Raw genomic sequence first — 19,258 nt, 5'->3', positions numbered from 1 at the left:
TGGGGAGGACAGTACACTTGTTCACTCGCCTCTTTCCCCCACTCCCACCCCATGTCCCTGGAATGAGATCAGTGTTGGACCTTGGGTTTGGGCAATAGCTCCCTCCCCTACTTCACTGTAGAGAAAAAGTAACCACAACCAAACCATATAGGGGCAGCTTTCATTCCGTGTGTGTTTGTATGTGGTGCATGTACACAATTATTGTATGTGATTGCAAGGAGCCCACTAAAAATACTGCATGGAAATGGATGTAAGAATAGCTACCCAACAATAGCACATGCCATCAGTGGCGTAGCGTGGGTTGTCAGCACCCGGGGCAAGGCAAGTAATTTGCACCCCCTAACCCGTGGATTTGCGCCCCCTAACCCGTGGATTTGCGCCCCCTAACCCTAACCCCCAGATGTTGTGCCCGGTGCGGCCGGCCCCCCCTGCACCCCCCACGCTACGCCACTGCATGCCATGCCATATAATTTCTTGTTAGCGGCACACTACACTCTAAAGCCAATGTCCATATTTTCATGCTGACTCGGATCCATGATCATTATCAGTAGTTGGGTGGAAGGGCAGGTGTCTACAATGAGTTCTTCCCAATAAGTAGAAAGGGGAAGAGTGGGAGCTTTTGCAACTGCAGATATTTATATCTGTGCAAATAACCAGAGTTGCTGTATGGAGGGGAAGTTATCACTGCTCTTGCAGAGTCTTCCATATGTGTTGAGTGAGGTCCAAGCACAGAAACCTGTTGCTAACAGAGCCCTTGTCTTTTTATATTTTGTTCAGAAATCGACTTAAGTCTTAAATATGAGTTAATAGACAATTAAATTGCCTGCCGCATTTTAAATGTCACGCATGAAATGTGCAAGATTATCAACAGATGGCTGGTTTATTTGTGGTTATCCAATCTTCCCAGCTTATTTACAATAGGTTTTTTTGAATGAAGTTTTGTTCTCATCTCTATGGACAACGTTCGAAATCCACTGTGCATATATATTTTAAAAAGTGCACTTCATTGCTATCGACACATTCACACACGTCACTGCTTCCCAGTGTTGCACGGTGCAGATTCTTATTCATATCCAATATCATTCTGTTGATACCATGCAACAAGTGGTTTGGAATGCAGTCTGCAAGGCACTTTCCCAGTGTAATGACGTTTAAATGCATCATGTGACCTTATAATGGGTGCTTTATGGATTGTCAAAAAGGGTGTACACTTCATCGGTGAATGCAGTAAAATGAATCAGTCTGGCTGAAGCTGGACAAAATATTAAAAAAACACCCTGCTGTCTTTGGGTATTTGGGGATGTGAAATATCCCTCAGAGAAATGTGCTAGTCTTTTTAAAAGACTTCTGTTTCTTCAAAATTCAGTTCCTTGAGTAGAAGCCTCCACATTCACACTGAAATTTTGCTCAAAGTGAAATTCAGTACAGTTCTAGATGAACACATTTATAAAATGGTCAGGGGAAAAATCCCACGTTGTGTCCAATCAAATTCCCAAAGTGGTTCTGATTTGCCATTTTGTCTTTCACATCTGTTTTGATTTTTTATCTCACCATGGTTGCCCAAACAAAACTAATTATGTCCAAAACTTCCCTGGTATTTCACACACACATATGCACAATATTAACAGTTCAAATAGTTGGAAAGGCTTTAGGTGGATCTATACATCCCTTGTATTATTCTAAAGCACAGCACTTTAAATTAATATCCACTTGTCCTTGGCGCTTGTAGTTGTTGGTACAGTGAACAAAAAGTACGGGTACCCTCCCACTGTTCTGTGGGGTATTTTTTCCTGTTGCAAGTCACAGCCTGCATGTGTTAGGTATTCTTTCAGACAGCTGGAGAAGGAGAAAACTTTCCTCCACACAATGGCTTTAAAATTTTTTTTAACCTTTTAAAAAATGAAACTATTAGTAATGTATGTTTTTTCAGACTGCAGCCAAGAATACACAGACTCAACAGGCATAGATTTGCACGAATTTCTGGTTAACACATTAAAGAATAATCCCAGGTAAGTAGGCCTTTTTTGTGTGTGGCTTGAGAACTTAGCAATTGGGAGCAATGTGGTGTTCGTCCTAGAGTGGTCATGGTGTGGAAAATAATACCTATGCTGCTATGAAAGCGTATTGATTTTTAGCATAAACCCCTATAAGTACTCCATAAGCTTTCCCTTTCCCCATAGTTTAATTCCTTTCTCAGGGAGTTAGCCACGTCCATCCACACACCTCTCTTCCAAGACATGGAACACAGCATCTAAAAACCCGCAGCCATCTATGTCAGTGTTTCTCAAATATAGACATACTGCAAGATGTGATGTGGGCACTGTCATGGCAGCTCCTCAATGCTCTGTCGTTAGTTAGCCAAAATCAACATCTATCACAACCATCTGTGATCATGTAATCACACATTTTTGACAATGTAAGGCTAATGCCCAGTAAACATAAATGGCTAGTGATAAGGGGAGTCAAGTAAAAAAAAGAAAACCCACACAGAATTATGCAAGGCTTATGTGTTTGGTGGAGTTAGGATTCAGAGACCTGGTAGGGACTGGCAGAGAGGTTTAGAATACAGATACCCAATAAGGAGGAGCCCAGCTTAAAATACAGTGGTGCCTCGCAAGACGAAAAGAATCCGTTCTGTGATTCTCTTCGTCTAGCGGTTTTTCCGTCTTGCGAAGCAAGCCCATTGACGGATTAGCGCTATTAGCGGCTTTTAGCGGCTTATCTGCTGATTGGATCAGCTGCTAAGCGGCTTAGCAGCTTAGAAAAAGGGGGGAAAGGAAAAAAAACCAGCAGGAACTCGCAAGACATTGTCGTCTTGCGAAGCAAGCCCATAGGAAATTCGTTTTGCAAAGCACCTCCAAAACGGAAAACTCTTTCGTCTAGCGAGTTTTCCGTCTTGCGGGGCACCACTGTAGTTGCTTCAGATCCCAGGATAAGCAGAAATACTGACTAGGCTTATGCTGTCTGTGTTTTGTCATAAAACTAAACTCTGGTTTAGTGCTACAGGAACGAGTCTTGGGCACATGCACCACACACCCCACCCTCAGTACAGCATTTCTGTTTCCTGTTTGGTCAAATCATAGGTAAAACCTAAAGCAACAACCATTTCTACCCAACATTTCCTATTTTGGACATGATGACAAACTGATTTGTTGAGAAGTAAATGCTTTCAGTCTCCTTGTGGTCACACAAGATGATAAGGATTTTGGGGTTGGGGTGGGGGTGGGGGAAATGAAAACAAGTTCATGTACTGAACTACGGTTTAGCATAGCAAATGGTTAATCATGCTTCAGTCTGGTACCAGCTCTTGAAATAGAATATAATAATCTGTTCCCTTGGTGGGGCCGGGGGCTGCAATGAAGACTAGGTCCTGTGAACATTTTCAGTTTCTTAACTGCTACGCCTTAGACACTTTTACACATCAGTTTTATGGAGAACCACTGACATAGGTAATCAGGTATCCCTGCATTTAAAGCTCTTCTTTTCGTTTGGAAGAGTAAAATGCCCTGCTCCAACCCCAGATATCACAGTCCTGTAGAACTCCAGTGAGTTAGGAAATCTTATATCATATGACTCTACATCCAAAGAAAAGAAAATCTGCCTTACTTTAATATATGATCAAAGTTAAAACAACAACAACTCTGTGACTACTATTTACCGTATTTTTCGCTCTATAGGATGCACTTTTCCCCCTCCAAAAATGAAGGGGAAATGTGTGTGCGTCCTATGGAGCGAATGCAGGTTTCGCTGAAGCCGGGAGAGCGAGAGGGTTCGGTGCGCACCAACCCCTCTCGCTCTCCAGGCTTCAGGCAGCTATCCGCAAGCCTTTGGAGCTCTCTGAAGGCTTACGGATAGCAGCCTGAAGCCTGAAGCCCGGGGAGCGCAGTGCCAACTCCCACTGCGCTCCCCGGGCTTCAGGCAGCTATCTGCAAGCCTTCAGAGCGCAGCAGGAGTTCCCGCTGCGCTCGGAAGGCTGGCGGATAGCTGCCTGTTCTGTGGGCTGGGGTCGGGGCAAGCTCGGGCTTCCCCCACCCCCAGCCCCGCACCTAAAAACAAAGCCAAGACAGCGATCGGGATCCATCCTGCTCGCTGTCTTGGCTTCCGCCAAAGCCGCGCGCAGCCTCTCCCGGCTGGAGAGGTTGCGCGTGGCTAAAGAGGAAGCCAAGACAGCCAGCGGGATGGATCCCACTCACTGTCTTGGCTTCTTTGCTCTTTGGGGGTGGGGGTGGGGGTAGGAAATAAATTTATTTTTCTTTATTTCCCCCCCTAAAAACTAGGTGCGCCCTATGGTCCGGTGCGCCCTATGGAGCAAAAAATACAGTACTCTATTAATAGTCCTATTATTATTATATTACTATACATTTTTATAGTATATCATAATGATGAATAAATAATTTTGATGGCTTCTGATTTGATGCAGATTGCAATTTCCAATCCAAGAAAGATTAGAAAACAATATCTAGTTCTCATTTTCTGACAATTATCACTATTATTATCATTATCATTATCTTTATCATTATCCCATGGATAATCCCTCTAGATATTGCTGAACTATAATTCCTATCGGTGTCAGCATGGGCCGTGGCCAGTGATTATGTGAGTAGTGATTTGGAGGGCCATAGACTAGCCCACCACCCCAGCTGTAATACATTATTTCAGAATCAAAATAATGAGGGCTTGGGTGCAAAGGACTATGCACATAAGGAGAAAGTGTATTAGCATTGTTCTATGGACTCCTGCCGCAGGTGGCGCTGTGGGTTAAACCACAGAGCCTAGGACTTGCCAATCAGAAGGTCGGCGGTTTGAATCCCTGCGACGGGGTGAGCTCCCATTGCTCGGTCCCTGCTCCTGCCAACCTAGCAGTTTGAAAGCACGTCAAAGTGCAAGTAGATAAATAGGTACCACTCTGGCAGGAAGGTAAACGGTGTTTCTGTGCACTGCTCTGGTTCGCCAGAAGCAGCTTAGTCATGCTGGCCACATGACCCGGAAGCTGTACGCCGGCTCCCTCAGCCAATAAAGTGAGATGAGCACTGCAACCTCAGAGTCGGCCACGACTGGACCTAATGTCAGGGGTCCCTTTACCTTTATGGACTCCTGCAGAAGAGGTATTGGGAAACTATGATATGTCAGGGGTTCTGTTACAACATGGGTGGCCACCATGAGCCACTCACAAAGCTGGGTTCCCAACCCATCAGTCACCACCACCATAGCCAATGGTCAGACATAACGGGGTTATACTCCAAAAGCTCCTGGAGGGCACCAGGATTATCAGCCTCCTGCCATCAGGATGTGAACTGTGATATCTTTACATGTCATAAACAAGTATTTGGGTTTTTGTAATTGGACAGAGCAAAGAGACATCGAAATTATTTCAGTAGTTGTAGTCCTCTGCGCCCTTCCCTCCCCAAAAAAACCCCTGAGTAGTGATTTTCTTATTATTTTCTTAACAGGGATAGAATGATACTGTTAAAACTGGAACAGGAAATTATTGATTTTATCAGTGACAACAGGTAAGTTAATTTTCAGTATTGATTTCTTGTTTGCTGACTGTTGTCTACTATACCAGGCACTCATAGACTTTTGTTTTGAGCAATATTATTGCAATATGAAAATACAAAGGTTTTAACAAAACGAATGTCTTTAGTAATTATTCATCCCTAAGGAATTAGATAAACGTCTTTAGTATGGATCCTTAATTGTGTTGTGCTGGTTTCATTGGCAAATGCCCCCAGACAGTCCTATGTTTTCAGAGCTAAGGATGGGGGCAGCAGTTGCTCCAGACCTACAGACTTTTTGGAGACTAAGGTTCAAAATGCTCCTCCGATCCAATGCAAAGTTTGGGCATTCTCACCCTACAGGGGTGAAATTAAGACAAAGGAGATAACTTCACATATACCTACCAGAACCATTTGGAGCAAGAACGGGATACAACTAAATAATTACTGCTAAATATTTGTTTCTGAGCTCTACTGCTCAAATTATTTCTGATGTACAATTACCATTAATTTCAAAGGAGTTTGCATAAGCTATTTGAAATAAAAAGAGATTGTTTGATGCAATTGTTTGTTTGATGTTAGTCAGAATATACCTACCTGCCTGTTTGGGCAAAACACGACCCAGTATCACACTAAACAATTCAGTTTCTTCCCTTCAACAATTTTAATAAAGCTATAAAAAGCAATAACTTAAAACATTTTGCATATTTATATTTTAAATACAGACTTGACACATGCAGAATATTGGGATGGATGACTGGAAGAGTTATTGTTAAAGAGACTAATGAAAATAACAGACTAGGCATACCAGATCTGACAATTGCCCGTTAACTAATGTTTTAAAAGATAATGGGTGGTTGCTGCCGGGTTTTTTTTTAAAAAAGTGGACTGCTATTGTTCCATCATGTCAGAGGCTGCATCATATTGAGCCCTTTGACGTTTTGTTCCAGTAATCATTATAAAAAGTTCCCCCAGATGTCGTCATATCAGCGAATGCTAGTGCACAGAGTGGCAGCTTACTTTGGCATGGATCACAATGTGGATCAGACTGGGAAATCTGTAATTATCAACAAGACCAGCAATATGAGAATGTAAGTTCCACCTCACTGTTCTCCTTCTATTTGCCTTTGCTAAGAATCGGTTGGAGTGCATTCCCTTTATCGCATCCCAGGTGTTTTCTTCCTTTGTTCTTTCGTTCTATTTGAGTAATACATATTTTTTTAAAAATATTTATTTTACCATTCATTCTCATGTGGAGTTTCATTATGCCTGCCCTTGGAAGAACACTGAGGACATGAAATATGTTGAAGCAAATCAATCTAACTGTTGTTTGTTGATAAGAAAGCTGTGCCGTGCCTCTGGAATGGAATGTTATATTTCCTAGCCCCTCATTACCGCTGTAATGTTGGAGCGTAGAAAAAGTGGACTATTCTTTTTACTTGGAGCACTGCAAACTATTACGTGTAATACTTCTCGAAAGGGTAGATGTATTGTGTGGCATTCTCTTCCCTATTTTCTTTTTACAGGACTCTCCTTTTGAACAATGAGTTCCTTATCTGGTTTCCACTTTTGTTCTTCCAGTGCAACGTTTTTCCATATATATCATTACCCTTTCACAGTTGAGAAATTGTCTCTGAATTAATTCACTTTGCATAATAAATGAGCTAAGAGCATCTGTTGTGTAGAAAATGGGCATCAGAAAATGCAAAGAGTTGCTTCTTATATCACTGGGTAGGCAGGAATGCATTCATTCATTTATTTCTTTTTCTTAAAAAAATGTATCTCCAGTTCCACCTCAATAGGTGCCCAAGGCAACTCACAACAAGAAGGCACAGACAACCATTTTAAAATGACAATACCACAATACACACTAATGTCTGATGCCTAATGGTACAATCTTAGAGTGCACTCTGTTTATAAGAGACATGTCAGCTTGATCAAGCTGATTTGCAATCGCTCTGTTGTGTGTGCTGAACTCTGGTGGATGCAGGTTCTGTTAATTTCAGCGTAGGGAACTGAAAACTGCTGTTTGATTTGCTACTAGAATTAAAATAAATTAGGCACCCCACGAAGATGAAAGAATTCTGGATGATTTGGTGTCCCTGCTTCTCTAAGAAATCACTGGATAAAGCAAATAATGGAAACTTGTTTCGTCCTGCATGAAATTTCAAGTCTGCATCCAAAGAATGGGATGCTTGGTTCAGATCAATGTCTGAAATTTAGCTCCTATACCCACTTCACTTATTAGCCCTTTATTGCCTTAGTTCATTAGTTCCTATTTCTTAATTTCTTACCTTCTCTGCTCCTTCCTTCATACTGTTTGCCTCTGGCTCCCTGTTCCTATTTTCTCTGCTTCTTCAAAGTTTTCAGCCTGATCTACTAAGCTCTCCTGTCCCTAGCTCTGAGTTTCTAATGCAACCCAAACTGACAACTTTCTTTGCAGGACTTAAGAGAAACTGGACTGTAGACATTCTGACAACTTGGTTCCCTGACCTTTGAAATGTGCATGAACATTCTGTAACCATGAACATTCTGCAGCTATGTCACTGGCTCAGCTAATCAAAGTCAGGATAACTGAGGAATTCAATATTTGCACATTTCTATATGAAATGCCCTAGTTTCTCACTTCTCTGAATGTTTCCTTGCAATTATTGGCAGTTCTTGCCTTGCGCACACATGGAAATATGTATTTAACAGAAAACACACACACTTAAATTACTTTGAGAGAGAAAACACACATAAAGGCTTATTCAAAAAAGTTTGTAAATCTGCATGCATTGCAAATAGTTGCTTCTAGGTTAAGTAGCTTGCAGAAACAACAATTAACAGTGCATAAGAAGCAGGAGTATACTACCGTATTTTTTGCTCTATAAGACTCACTTTTTCCCTCCTAAAAAAGTAAAGGGAAATGTGTGTGTGTCTTATGGAGCTAATGCAGGCTGCGCAGCTATCTCAGAAGCCAGAACAGCAAGAGGGATTGCTGCTTTCACTGCGCAGCGATCCCTCTTGCTGTTCTGGCTTCTGAGATTCAGAATATATTTTTTCTTGTTTTCCTCCTCCAAAAACTAGGTGCGTCTTGTGGTCTGGTGCGTCTTATAGAGCGAAAAATACAGTGTGCTTTGTGGTCTGGTGCGTCTTATAGAGCAAAAAATACAGTGTGCTCTGCGTGTCTTATAGAGCGAAAAATACAGTGTGCGTCTTATAGAGCGAAAAATACAGTGTGCTCTGGGCCCAGCAATCATACACAACAGCTCTTCTTTTCCTTCACCTCCATGGGGAGGTGGATTATCTGGGGGAGGTAGCAGCAGAAAAGTGTCCGACAGGGGAAGAGTTAAGCATTCCCCAAGTACTTTTCTGTTACCCCCTTCGGAAGTTGCTTTGCAAAGAAGAAGAAGGCTTCAGGCTTTCATCTGCGTCTAACATGTAGTCTTACTCTAAAAAAGTCAGTTTTGGAAATGGTTCTGAACATACAATAGTATATTCAATAGCACATACTGTAGCCATAAAATTTAGACGGATTGCTTCCCAAACAGCACCATTTTCTTAGGCTTTAAGGTGACACTAGTGTTTTTGGCTAACCGTTGCATAGACTCAGCAGCCCAGGTTTCTTTAACCTTGAAACCTGTTCCCAAAGAACTGCTTGTTTAATTCAAAATTAATGATGTGATATTATCACATACCCACAATTCCTTGACCTAACAAGTAGTTGTCTTTTGCCTCCCTACCACTCTATTCACCTTCTGTGTTAGCTTCACAATTTTCATGTGACGCTTGGAACAGGAAATGATACACAGATTCCATGGACTCTTCATTAATGAGGGTCAACTTACTATTATAAGAATGCTACCCAAACTCTTTTCAGATGTTTCCCACATTTATATTCACTAAACTTATAGGGAGAAGAGAGGGACCTGCTGGTTAGCCCATCCGCAACATACACATATTTGGCTAAATGTGTGAACCATATGCACTTATTGGCTCCCTTTGGCTGTGCATGTATAAGCCATGGATTGACGTACAATAACACTCTTTTATGCGCATTCAATCAACACATTTATGAAGGTTTGAAAGAGGCTGTAGTGAATGAGGAGTTCACCTATTCTTCAAGCATAATGGTTTTTAGCTAGTGGCAGACATGCCCCCATTCAACTGACCTGTGTGCACTGGAGCTGATCCAAAACAGAGACTGTAGCTTTGACTTCACGCCAAAGGTTTATTGGAGATTAAATGGGTGCTCAAATCTAGGAAGTGGGTGGGGTGTGTGAGAGAGCAAATTATACATACCCATAAGCTGAAGGTCACTCTTCTTGAAGCCTTTTTTTTTGTTTTGTTTTGCTGCCATGTGTGTGCTGGCAATATCAAAAATCCTACAATATCCACACCAAGCACTCACATTTCTTCTCCATTATTCTCTCCCTAGAACATTGCCCTCCTTAAAATGATTCATGAAAATAACTATATGAAAATAAGTAACCCTCCTGTTTTGCCATGCATGGATGAGGTGGAAAATTTGGCCGCCATTCAATAATAATAATAATAATAATAATAATAATAATAATAATAATAATAATATCTTTATTGTCATTGCCCCCTCTCGGGGACAACGAAATTACTTGGCTGCTCCATCCACCCAGGTAGGGCACTCCACACAAAATCAAAACAACTATAAAAACACTAATTAAAACAATACAGTATAAAACAGCAAGGAAGATTAGATGACTTTCAAAGTCCAGGCTTCCCATTCAGGGCCGAGATCGCTCTGGGGAAGAAGCTGTTCTTAAGACGGCTCGTTCTTGTCTTCATTGTCCTGTATCTCCGTCCCGACGGCAGGAGCTCGAAGAGACAGTGACCAGGATGCGATGGATCTTTTACTATGTCCAGTGCCTTCCTATGGCACCTTGTCGCATAAATCTGCTCTAAGGTGGAGAGTGGGCAACTCAGTATATCTGGATTTATTTATTTATTTATTTATTTACTTACTTACTTACTTACTTACTTACTTACTTACTAGTGTGTTCTCCCATACATTTCATGGAGAATTCTGGTTAAATATAATCCTTTATTTGAAATGAATAAGAAGCCAGTCTCGGAGGGTGGGTGAGTTGTCAGGTGCAGCACCTTATAGATTTCAGAGCCCTAGTGTCCGGAACATATTTGTATTATGCTCAGTTTGACTAGAAGTCGTTGGGCTGTGAATCCCATATCCCCACCCCACCTCAGTCAACAAAATGTTAAGGAAAGGTCTGTGGTGGCATGCCATAAAGTACAACAGGCAAGGGTTGTGCTTGCATGGAAATCCTTTGTACTTGTTCACGGGTCTCTTTTGCATCCCTGACTTTGGTGTGACTGTATGTTGCATTATCACACAGGCTCTGGGCATCCTTGATGCTCCTCCAGCACCCTAATGCAAAATTATAATGCATAAGAATTATGTTAGCAGAATGTTACATATTCCGTTGTGCCAAATATGTCATAGCTGAAATATAATGTGGGTAGTACTGCCCACACTGAATCTGTTATCCCTTGTGTCAGCAGCATAGGGGCTTGATTCACTGCTAACATCTTGTACCAGTTACATGGGTGCAGAAGCCATCCATTATAGCTATACAGATATATCTATTTAAATTATTCTTTAAGAAATTCAGCAGCAAGCAGTGGGCCAGTTCAGATGTATTGATTCCACTCTGGTAAATCTGTGGCATCTTCATCTCTTCCCTTCCCTCCTCCCACCATCATAATCATTCAAGCCACAGTTTCCTGTGACATCTGAAACAGGAAACTCTGGTTTAAGGAAACCATCCAAACCAGACTCAGATCCTTCTTTCTTATTTTGGCTCATTGGGGCCCTTAAACCACAGCTTCCTGGTTCGGACAGCAGAGGAAAGTATGGCTTAAGAAATGAAGACTGCAATCCTTTGCCCAGTTATTTGACCATAAATCTGACATTGAACTCAGTAGGGCTTACTTTTGAGCAGCCATATATCAGATTGCACTGTAAGATAAATTTTCTGAAGCTGGTTACAAAAGAGAAGGAAGGAAGGAAGTGTGCTAATTTTATTTTTTACATTTTCCACAAGTGCTATTTGCCACTCTTTGTTGTACCAATTTGTCCAAGCAGCACCTTCTAAGTTGCCCCGGCATCTTCTTGTTATGATTCTTATTAAAGGTTTAAGTTAATATTATCTCCCGTGAAAAGATTGAGGAGAGCCAGCTCTGGACATTTAGAGACGTTTTGTAAGGTAATTGCTTTTATTTGGACAAATACTTCTTCCCATGACTTACTGAACTCTGATTGTTACATCTGAACAAGTACCAAGTTGGTTTCCAAACAAATAACAATGTACACTTCCTTTATCTTTTCTCTATATGTACCTAGATAATATCTCCCAATCTCCCATAAAGGAACCCAGCCTTGATAATTTGATGTCTTTAAAACCAATTACGGTAAATTTGCCAAAAGTTTTCCACTAGAACAGAATAAAGGTATTCTAGAAAACCTCTTAATTTCACATTAACACAGCTTGCGTTCTCTTAAAGCTCTGGTCATTAATAGAATGATTTCTTTAAAATGCAAAATAAAACTATAATTTTGTGGAAGCTGGGGATATGTGGGCTACAAGGTATCTCCCATTAGGTGTTGATTGAAAACTTCAGAGAGCAATTACTAATGCCATTGTGTCAGTCAGGTAGGTTGTAATATGTGGGATCCTCTACTTCTTTTTCTCGTGGGGCTTGCACATTTTTCTTAATGATTTCAAAGGAAAAAATGGTTTCCAGATCTACAGATAAAACAAAACTGGGAGGCAAAGGACAACGTAAGGTTGAAAATGATTTTAGCAAACAGCAGGAATTGAAAAACAGCAACGTAGAAATTCCCAAAGATAATATATTATATTTACAGCTCAGTTTTGAATGTTTGCTCTGAAATAAGTCTCAGAAGTAAATTTGCATTGGATTGCAGGTTTAATTTGTTAAGAAGTGCAATATGCAAGCATGGGAAATTAGGTAATAGCAAAAAAAAACACACCAAAAAACCCCCTAGGTTTGTGCTAGTTCATACCTAGAGAATTTAGCCTTAAGGATCTCATTTTCTAATCAAAGCAAAATATATTTTGGGTTTCATTTGGAACATAAGTTCAGGTGGTCTGTTGTGGCGTGTAATGCCCTATTGGACAGGTTTGCAACATAAAGTATGAATGCACATGGGGGTAGTCCCAATAAAACCATGGCTGTTTTGCTCCTTCCCTGGTTCTCCTGGGGCTACCTGGAGCTAAACTAGTTTGGTTTGCAGTCACGTCCAAACCTCAGCATGTGGTTTGTTTGTCTCCAGACACCCCACTGCCTATAACCAAGGTTTGTTCTTGGCTTACTGCTTGTAGTTTATCTGGGGGAAGCAAACGATGAGTTCAGGTTCAGGCGTAATGCTCAGTGGGCAGGGTAGGGAGAGGTGATGGCAGCACAACTGGGTTAGGAGCATAGCAGACATGGTGTTTATTGTGAATGCCTATGCACTTGTATGTTCATGCTTAGCTATGGTTTGACTTGGCATCACGTGCAAACTGTGCCACTGTGTCATATGAGCAATGTAATAAATTTCACATATGTTCAGACAGGATGGCATATCATGGTCTGGTGCTATGTGAACTAGCCTTTAAGGACTCCTGGGCTTGTATGCTTTGCTCTCTTCTTGCACACTGTTTTTGTGATTTGATAGGGTGCATGGGGTGTTAGGGGAGGCATAGTACCTCTGGTGGTGGACACACTATACTCCTTGTGGGATAGTTTGTCCACCTTTGGTCCCAACCCTGCACTCAGCTCTCACCTGTGGCTCCTAGAAGCTGTTAGCATGCAACAGCAGCTGTGCCCCAGGAAACAGCTTCAACTGACTGGCTAAACCATGTGAGGGTAGCCAAAGAGTCTTAAATCCTCCATGAGTTAGGGACTTCCCTTGTATGTGAAGACAGGCTCCAGTGGATTGAGTGGACAAGACCAGTGATGGGTCCAGGGGTTAAGAAGGTGGTTTCTGCACATGCTGAAGAGAGAAGTGAGGGGCAGGTGGGGCTCATCAGCCTAGGAAAGTTGCCCATCTAGGAGAAGGAAAACTCTGATCCTAATCTTCCATTGCCTTGTGTGATATCTTCAGGAGAAGAAAAGGCTAAGCAGTAAACCCTACACAAATCTGGAATGGAGTCCCTAAGATGGTTGGATGGCATCATGTGCACCTCCTCCTGGAAACTATTTCAGCCAAGCTGCTGCTACATGTATTGCTGTGCTTTCCTTTGTTCCCCAACAGCAAGGCCAGGAGAGGGACCTTGTTGTCTAGGCAGCCCATGACCTCCATACACATTGCCCAGGCTTGTGCCCCAGGGAGGTCACTTTGGTGCCGCTAACACAATGGTTTGACTTCACCCCCAGAGGTGCACTCCATTGTCTCTCTAGACAGATGAATGCCAACAACAACAACAAGGGAGCAAGAAACCATGATCCATGGTTCAGATATAACAGGAAGCTCTTTATGTTGCTTGTGCTGGAGGTGGAACAACGGGGGAGCAATTGGGCAGTGTACACCAGCATGCTTCGTGTTTACAGTAAATCACGCTAAGCTTGAAAGTCTGAGTTATTGTGCTAAGCTAAGGGAACACAGCCAGAGTTGCCAAGCCAATGTGCAGCCTTAACAAGGACACACTGGAAGAAGATGAGAGGGGCTGGTGGAGGTTCCACATGCCTAAATCCGTTTGAGTAAGTAGTGTTTTACCCCATAAATGTTATCCATAAATAATACACCCATTTGCCTAAGAGGGAATGAATCATCAGGCTCATTTATACACGAGAAAGGAGGAGCTCAGAAAAGCGTGTGTTCTTCTCATTTCTAAAATCCCACAGAGTAGTCAGTTTATTAATTAACTTGGTAGCGATTCCAACAGTATGGCCGCAGGGGAGCCAGTGCTCAAAGCTGAGCTGACCATAAATGTGGTAGTGAGCCACCTGAACACTCTGAACTCACAGGAGTAGGTGCCATATGGAACTCTGCTGTAACATGAATGCACAAAGTCACCTTCTGGCATCAAATGTGCCTGTGCAAATCTGTCCTAAGTTATGAGGAATAGGTGTTTATTTTTGTTCCTTTTACAAAATGTAATCTATTGATCCAGTAGCTAATGCGATTCTGTGGATTTGCTCAGCACTGATATTTGCTCTGGGTGATTAAGATTATGATCTGTTCCAGAATAGCACTCCAGATATCTTAAGCAGGGTGAGGAAAGATTTGTGGTGGATACAAAGTGTTGAAAAGGCATTTAAAAGAGAAAAATAGAGGGACTGCCATTTTATTCATCATTGCACAGAATTGTAACCATTTTGACCCTGCAGCTATTATGGTTATATGAAAGATTTTGCTGCTCTCTGGGGTTTCTTGTTTCTTCAACTTAGCCCTGACGTATAGCGCTCCCTCGCCTTCCAAAAAGTTATTCTGCATGTATCCAAGAACAGAACTTGGGAGTAACGAACCATCTCTAATGTCCCCGATATTAATTTTTCAGTATAATGTAACATCTAAACTAATTTGTTTGGAATTAGGGTGGCCATGTACTTTATAACTATTACACCGCAATAAAATGTTAGTTAAATATTAGTCAATCATTACAGTCTTTGTTAAACACTGCAGTCTGACAACTCAAGGGTATAATCCTGCCATAAATAAAATTAAAATAATTAGTCTTTAGTCTGACCTTGGAAAACGGAAAACTACCAAAGGAAATGTAATGTACTGTAACATAATAGTGCAAACTTCCCTAAATTGCATTATTTTATGAGTCAATATTAAACTAGTCAATGGCATCATTCCAAGGACACTTCTTTGGGAGTGCAAGCTTCCACATCATTGGAACTGCCATTCATTGGCCCGGTTTGCACATAATGCTAAGCCAAACAATGGCTTATCGCGAACAAGCAAACAAACAGGTATCTAGAGTGAAGACTGCAGCTGCTGGGCTGTTCCTTGGGCTACCTTGGGCTAAACTACTGCTTGACTCATCATCATCATTATGTCCAAACCTAGGATTGTCGTTTGTCTCACTAGAGACAATCCACGGATGATAAACCAAGAGCAAACCTTCAATTGCACCTTGTGATATGTCTGGACTGTGAGAAACCATGATCATTCATTCATTCATTCATTCATTCTCCAAGCATCTGGCTGGGTTTCCCCAGCCATGAGCTCAAGCTCAAATGTAACCTTAATCCAAACTTGAGTTGTGTGGAAGCAGCTAGACCAAGGGAGGAGTGCGGCAGCTGCAATTGCAGCATTCACTTTGGGAACCCTCACATTTACTAGTTCTTTCTAAGCCTCAGTTTGGTGGCTTAGCAGTCTATGCAAACTGGGTCATTGTCAGTGCTTTTAAAATTACTGTTATGTGGATTTCCACCTGTGGTGTGAAATGTCCATGCCACATCCATTCACAAAATGGTTTCTGTTGTCGTCAGATGAGAAGAAATGTTATTCATGGGTTATGAGAGAGATATTATACAATACAATATTATATATAATACTATATTACAGGAAAAGTGTTGGTTTCTAAAATTACCAGTTTTGGAATAAAGTAGATACAGTCTTTAAAAGAGCAGTGGCTAACCCTAAAACTTTCTTTGACTTGCCCAAGGCCTCCCAAATTTGTAATAGTAGTAGTAGTAGTAGTAGTAGTAGTAGTAGTAGTAGTAGTAGCTCCCATGGATCTTGCACTTCAATGCCATCATTACACTTTTTTGTGTGTGGGTAAGTTGCTCTCCATTTGATCTTTTAAAGAAAAGAAACATAAACATTTTTTTTACAACTGCTCCCAGGGGTCTCCTGCTGTGATACTGTGATGTCAAAACAGTTTTAGTGTTGTCCCATCCCTCTTTCAAATTCATTGATTTAAAAGCGTTGAAAATAATAAGATTTATTTTACACTGCATGTGAGTGTAGTGATTCTGTGATGCTGAAAGTTTTTTGTAATCCCATAAGACACCCCCCCCAATTTATTCCCTTTTCCCAGTTCTCACTCAATACACATATGTGCATTAGAAAGGTAGAGGGCTAATGCAAATAAACATAAAGAAATAAGGAAAGTAGTAAAGTTTTGTTTATAACCCTGCATATACAACCCCCGGTAATTCAGAACTTAGGGTTACACTATGATGGGTATTTTGGGGGAGCATTTCAACTCATCAATGATTGCCTCAGTTGTCCTCATCTGTTTCAGTTGCATCTCAGCTGCTCCTGGAAAGACACAAGTAGATTCAAGATTATCTTGACAGGGTGGAGAACTGGCCCCAAACTTACAAAGTGCATTTCAACAGATAAATATAAAGATCTTCCTTTAGATAGGAAATACCAAGGACACAAATACAGGATGTGTGATACTTGGCTTGGCAGCAGTACGCATGAAAATGATCTAGGAGTTTTAGAGACCACAAAGTGAACACGAGTAGTGCAGAGGCTTTAAAAAACCCACCTTTTTAAAAAGCTATAAACAGAAGTATCGTGTTGAGGGATTCATATGTGTGGGTGCTAAGGAAACAGCTTGAGCCCAGACCTCTTCTCCTCTCCTGACTTAATTGCACCCCATAAACTGGTTATACCAACAAAAACCGTTCTCAGAATATCCACTCAGGCAAGATATGCAACAAGGCACACCGACTAGTAAAAAAAAATAATAATAATCTTGCTACATACTTTAAGCAGTAGTAAAGTGGGGAATCAGATGGGCAGCATAATTGAAGCCTCTCAGATGACAGCTAAGAATAAATATGTGGGTAAAGGAGATACAGCAACCTCTGTTTCTGACTCGCTTGAGATGGTTTCCAGCCAAATTGCTAACCTGCATGTTGAATATGAGTTCATTAAGAAATTAAGAGGTCGGCTAATAGACATGGAAAAAACAGTGGGCTAGGTCAGGCAAACTCGGCCCTTCAGATGTTTTGGGACTACAACTCCCACCATCCCTAGCTAACAGGACCAGTGGTCAGGGATGATGGGAATTGTAGTCCCAAAACATCTGAAGGGCTGAGTTTGCCTATGCCTGGGCTAGGATTTAGTGACCAGAACGAGCCAGATTAAAAAATTAAAACCCAGAGAGAACTAATTTTAAAGCTTGCTGATCAGGAAGATTGGGTGAGAAGACTTTTAGGACCTGCAGCTAGAAAATGCTAATATGATTCCCACCTACCTGGTAGAAAGATTGGGTGCCAAATTTGACTCTCTTCAGACTGGATATTAAGAAAGCTCACCGAAGCCTCAACTTGAAGCCAAAAAACCCCACCCTTCAAGGGATGTAATAGTAGCATTTGTTACTATTTGCTGCATAAAGACATTCTTATGCAAACCCTTAGGAAAAAAGGCCACATTCTCTTTTTCCAGGATCTGAGTGCATAGACGCTAAGTAGAGGCAGGGCTTCCAAGACTGCCACCAAACAATTAAGAGAAGCAGGGATAAGGTATCACTGGGGATTCATGCTAACTGTGAATATTGATGGTAGGAGCTGTTTGACAGTGGAAAGATGGTGGACTTTCCTCCTTTGGAACTATTGAAGTGGGGGCTTTGTGGCCACCTATCAGGGGTGCCGGGGTAGTGAATTTCCTGCATTGGCCTGGTTGTGGCGGAGAATAAATGCATTCACTTTGCATCATAATGCAAACCTATTTAATTCTTACTTCCCAAACTAGCATGTGATCTCAAAATACAGTTATCCTGGGAAATTCACACTTTTTGAAATTTTGAGATACACTTACCCAACCAAAGATGCGTACATAATTGTGTCAAATTGCATACAAAAGATGATATTAGGAAAACATCCACATGCAAATGCGTATGGATTTCTGTGTAAACTTTGTTTTAAAATCTGCAAGCTGATGTGGAAATGAGAAAAAAACTGAATGTAAAAGGGTGGAAATGAGAAACTAAATGGGTGAAATTAATCTGTACCGGAGTTGAATTAGATCATGGGTAGGCAAACTAAGGCCTGGGGGCTGGATCCGGCCCAATTGCCTTCTAAATCTGGCCTGCGGACGATCCGGAAATCAGTGTGTTTTTACATGAGTAGAATGTGTCCTTTTATTTAAAAAGCATCTCTGGGTTATTTGTGGGGCATAGGAATTCGTTCTTTCTTTCCCCCCCAAAAATATAGTCCGGCCCCCCACAAGGTCTAAGGGATAGTGGACCGGCCCCCTACTGAAATGGTTTGCTGACCCCTGAATTAGATTATCCTTTAGGTAACACTACGATTCCTTATTGTGACAATGCATTCAAACAGCCAGTCACACATCCCAAAGCTATGCTTCATCAGTTCGCCACCTCTGCTTCATCATACGCATGCATTTATAGAGTGGTTGTCATAGAAAATATGCCCATTGCTGCAGCGATGTATTTCACAAGTTTTTAATTGCCATTAACTTTTTTTTTTTTAAAAAAAAGGATGAGATCACCTTGCATTCTATAAAAGCATGATTCATGGGCACAAAAATAATGTAAGAAAATGAGCTATGCTATGCCACACTAGTCCTTGAAAACAGAAGGCATTATGATGAAAAGCTGACTGGAATTAAAGACAAACAGAAATTTGGGAGGCGAGGGAGGAAGGGATGAATGCAGCAAAATCAGTTGAAAACCTTCATAGTCGTGCTTTAAATCTGCACAGTACTTTTCCATTCATTTGAATTATATTTGTAGCAGCAATTTTCTAACTCCTGGGATGGGGGGAACATATATCAGCTGCATTAGCCGCCT

General features: G+C 41.4%; 1 protein-coding gene across 24 annotated transcripts in view; it reads left to right on the top strand.

The window, feature by feature from the left end:
* The window catches only part of ARPP21 (cAMP regulated phosphoprotein 21), a 249,595-nt gene that overhangs the window by 135,301 nt on the left and 95,036 nt on the right, over positions 1 to 19,258 (top strand). For all 24 annotated transcript variants that reach the window (XM_083468012.1, XM_083468009.1, XM_083468020.1 and 21 more), the window contains 3 exons: positions 1,931 to 2,009; positions 5,451 to 5,510; positions 6,446 to 6,586. In XM_083468012.1, coding sequence (XP_083324138.1) covers positions 1,931 to 2,009; positions 5,451 to 5,510; positions 6,446 to 6,586 — 280 coding nt within the window. The remainder of the gene's footprint in view (positions 1 to 1,930; positions 2,010 to 5,450; positions 5,511 to 6,445; positions 6,587 to 19,258) is intronic.

This window comes from Podarcis liolepis (genome assembly GCF_965112155.1).
Source record: "Podarcis liolepis genome assembly, chromosome: 12".
Lineage (NCBI taxonomy): Eukaryota > Metazoa > Chordata > Lepidosauria > Squamata > Lacertidae > Podarcis > Podarcis liolepis.
Note: the sequence above shows the minus strand (reverse complement) of the source record. Positions and strands in the feature narration are given on the sequence as shown.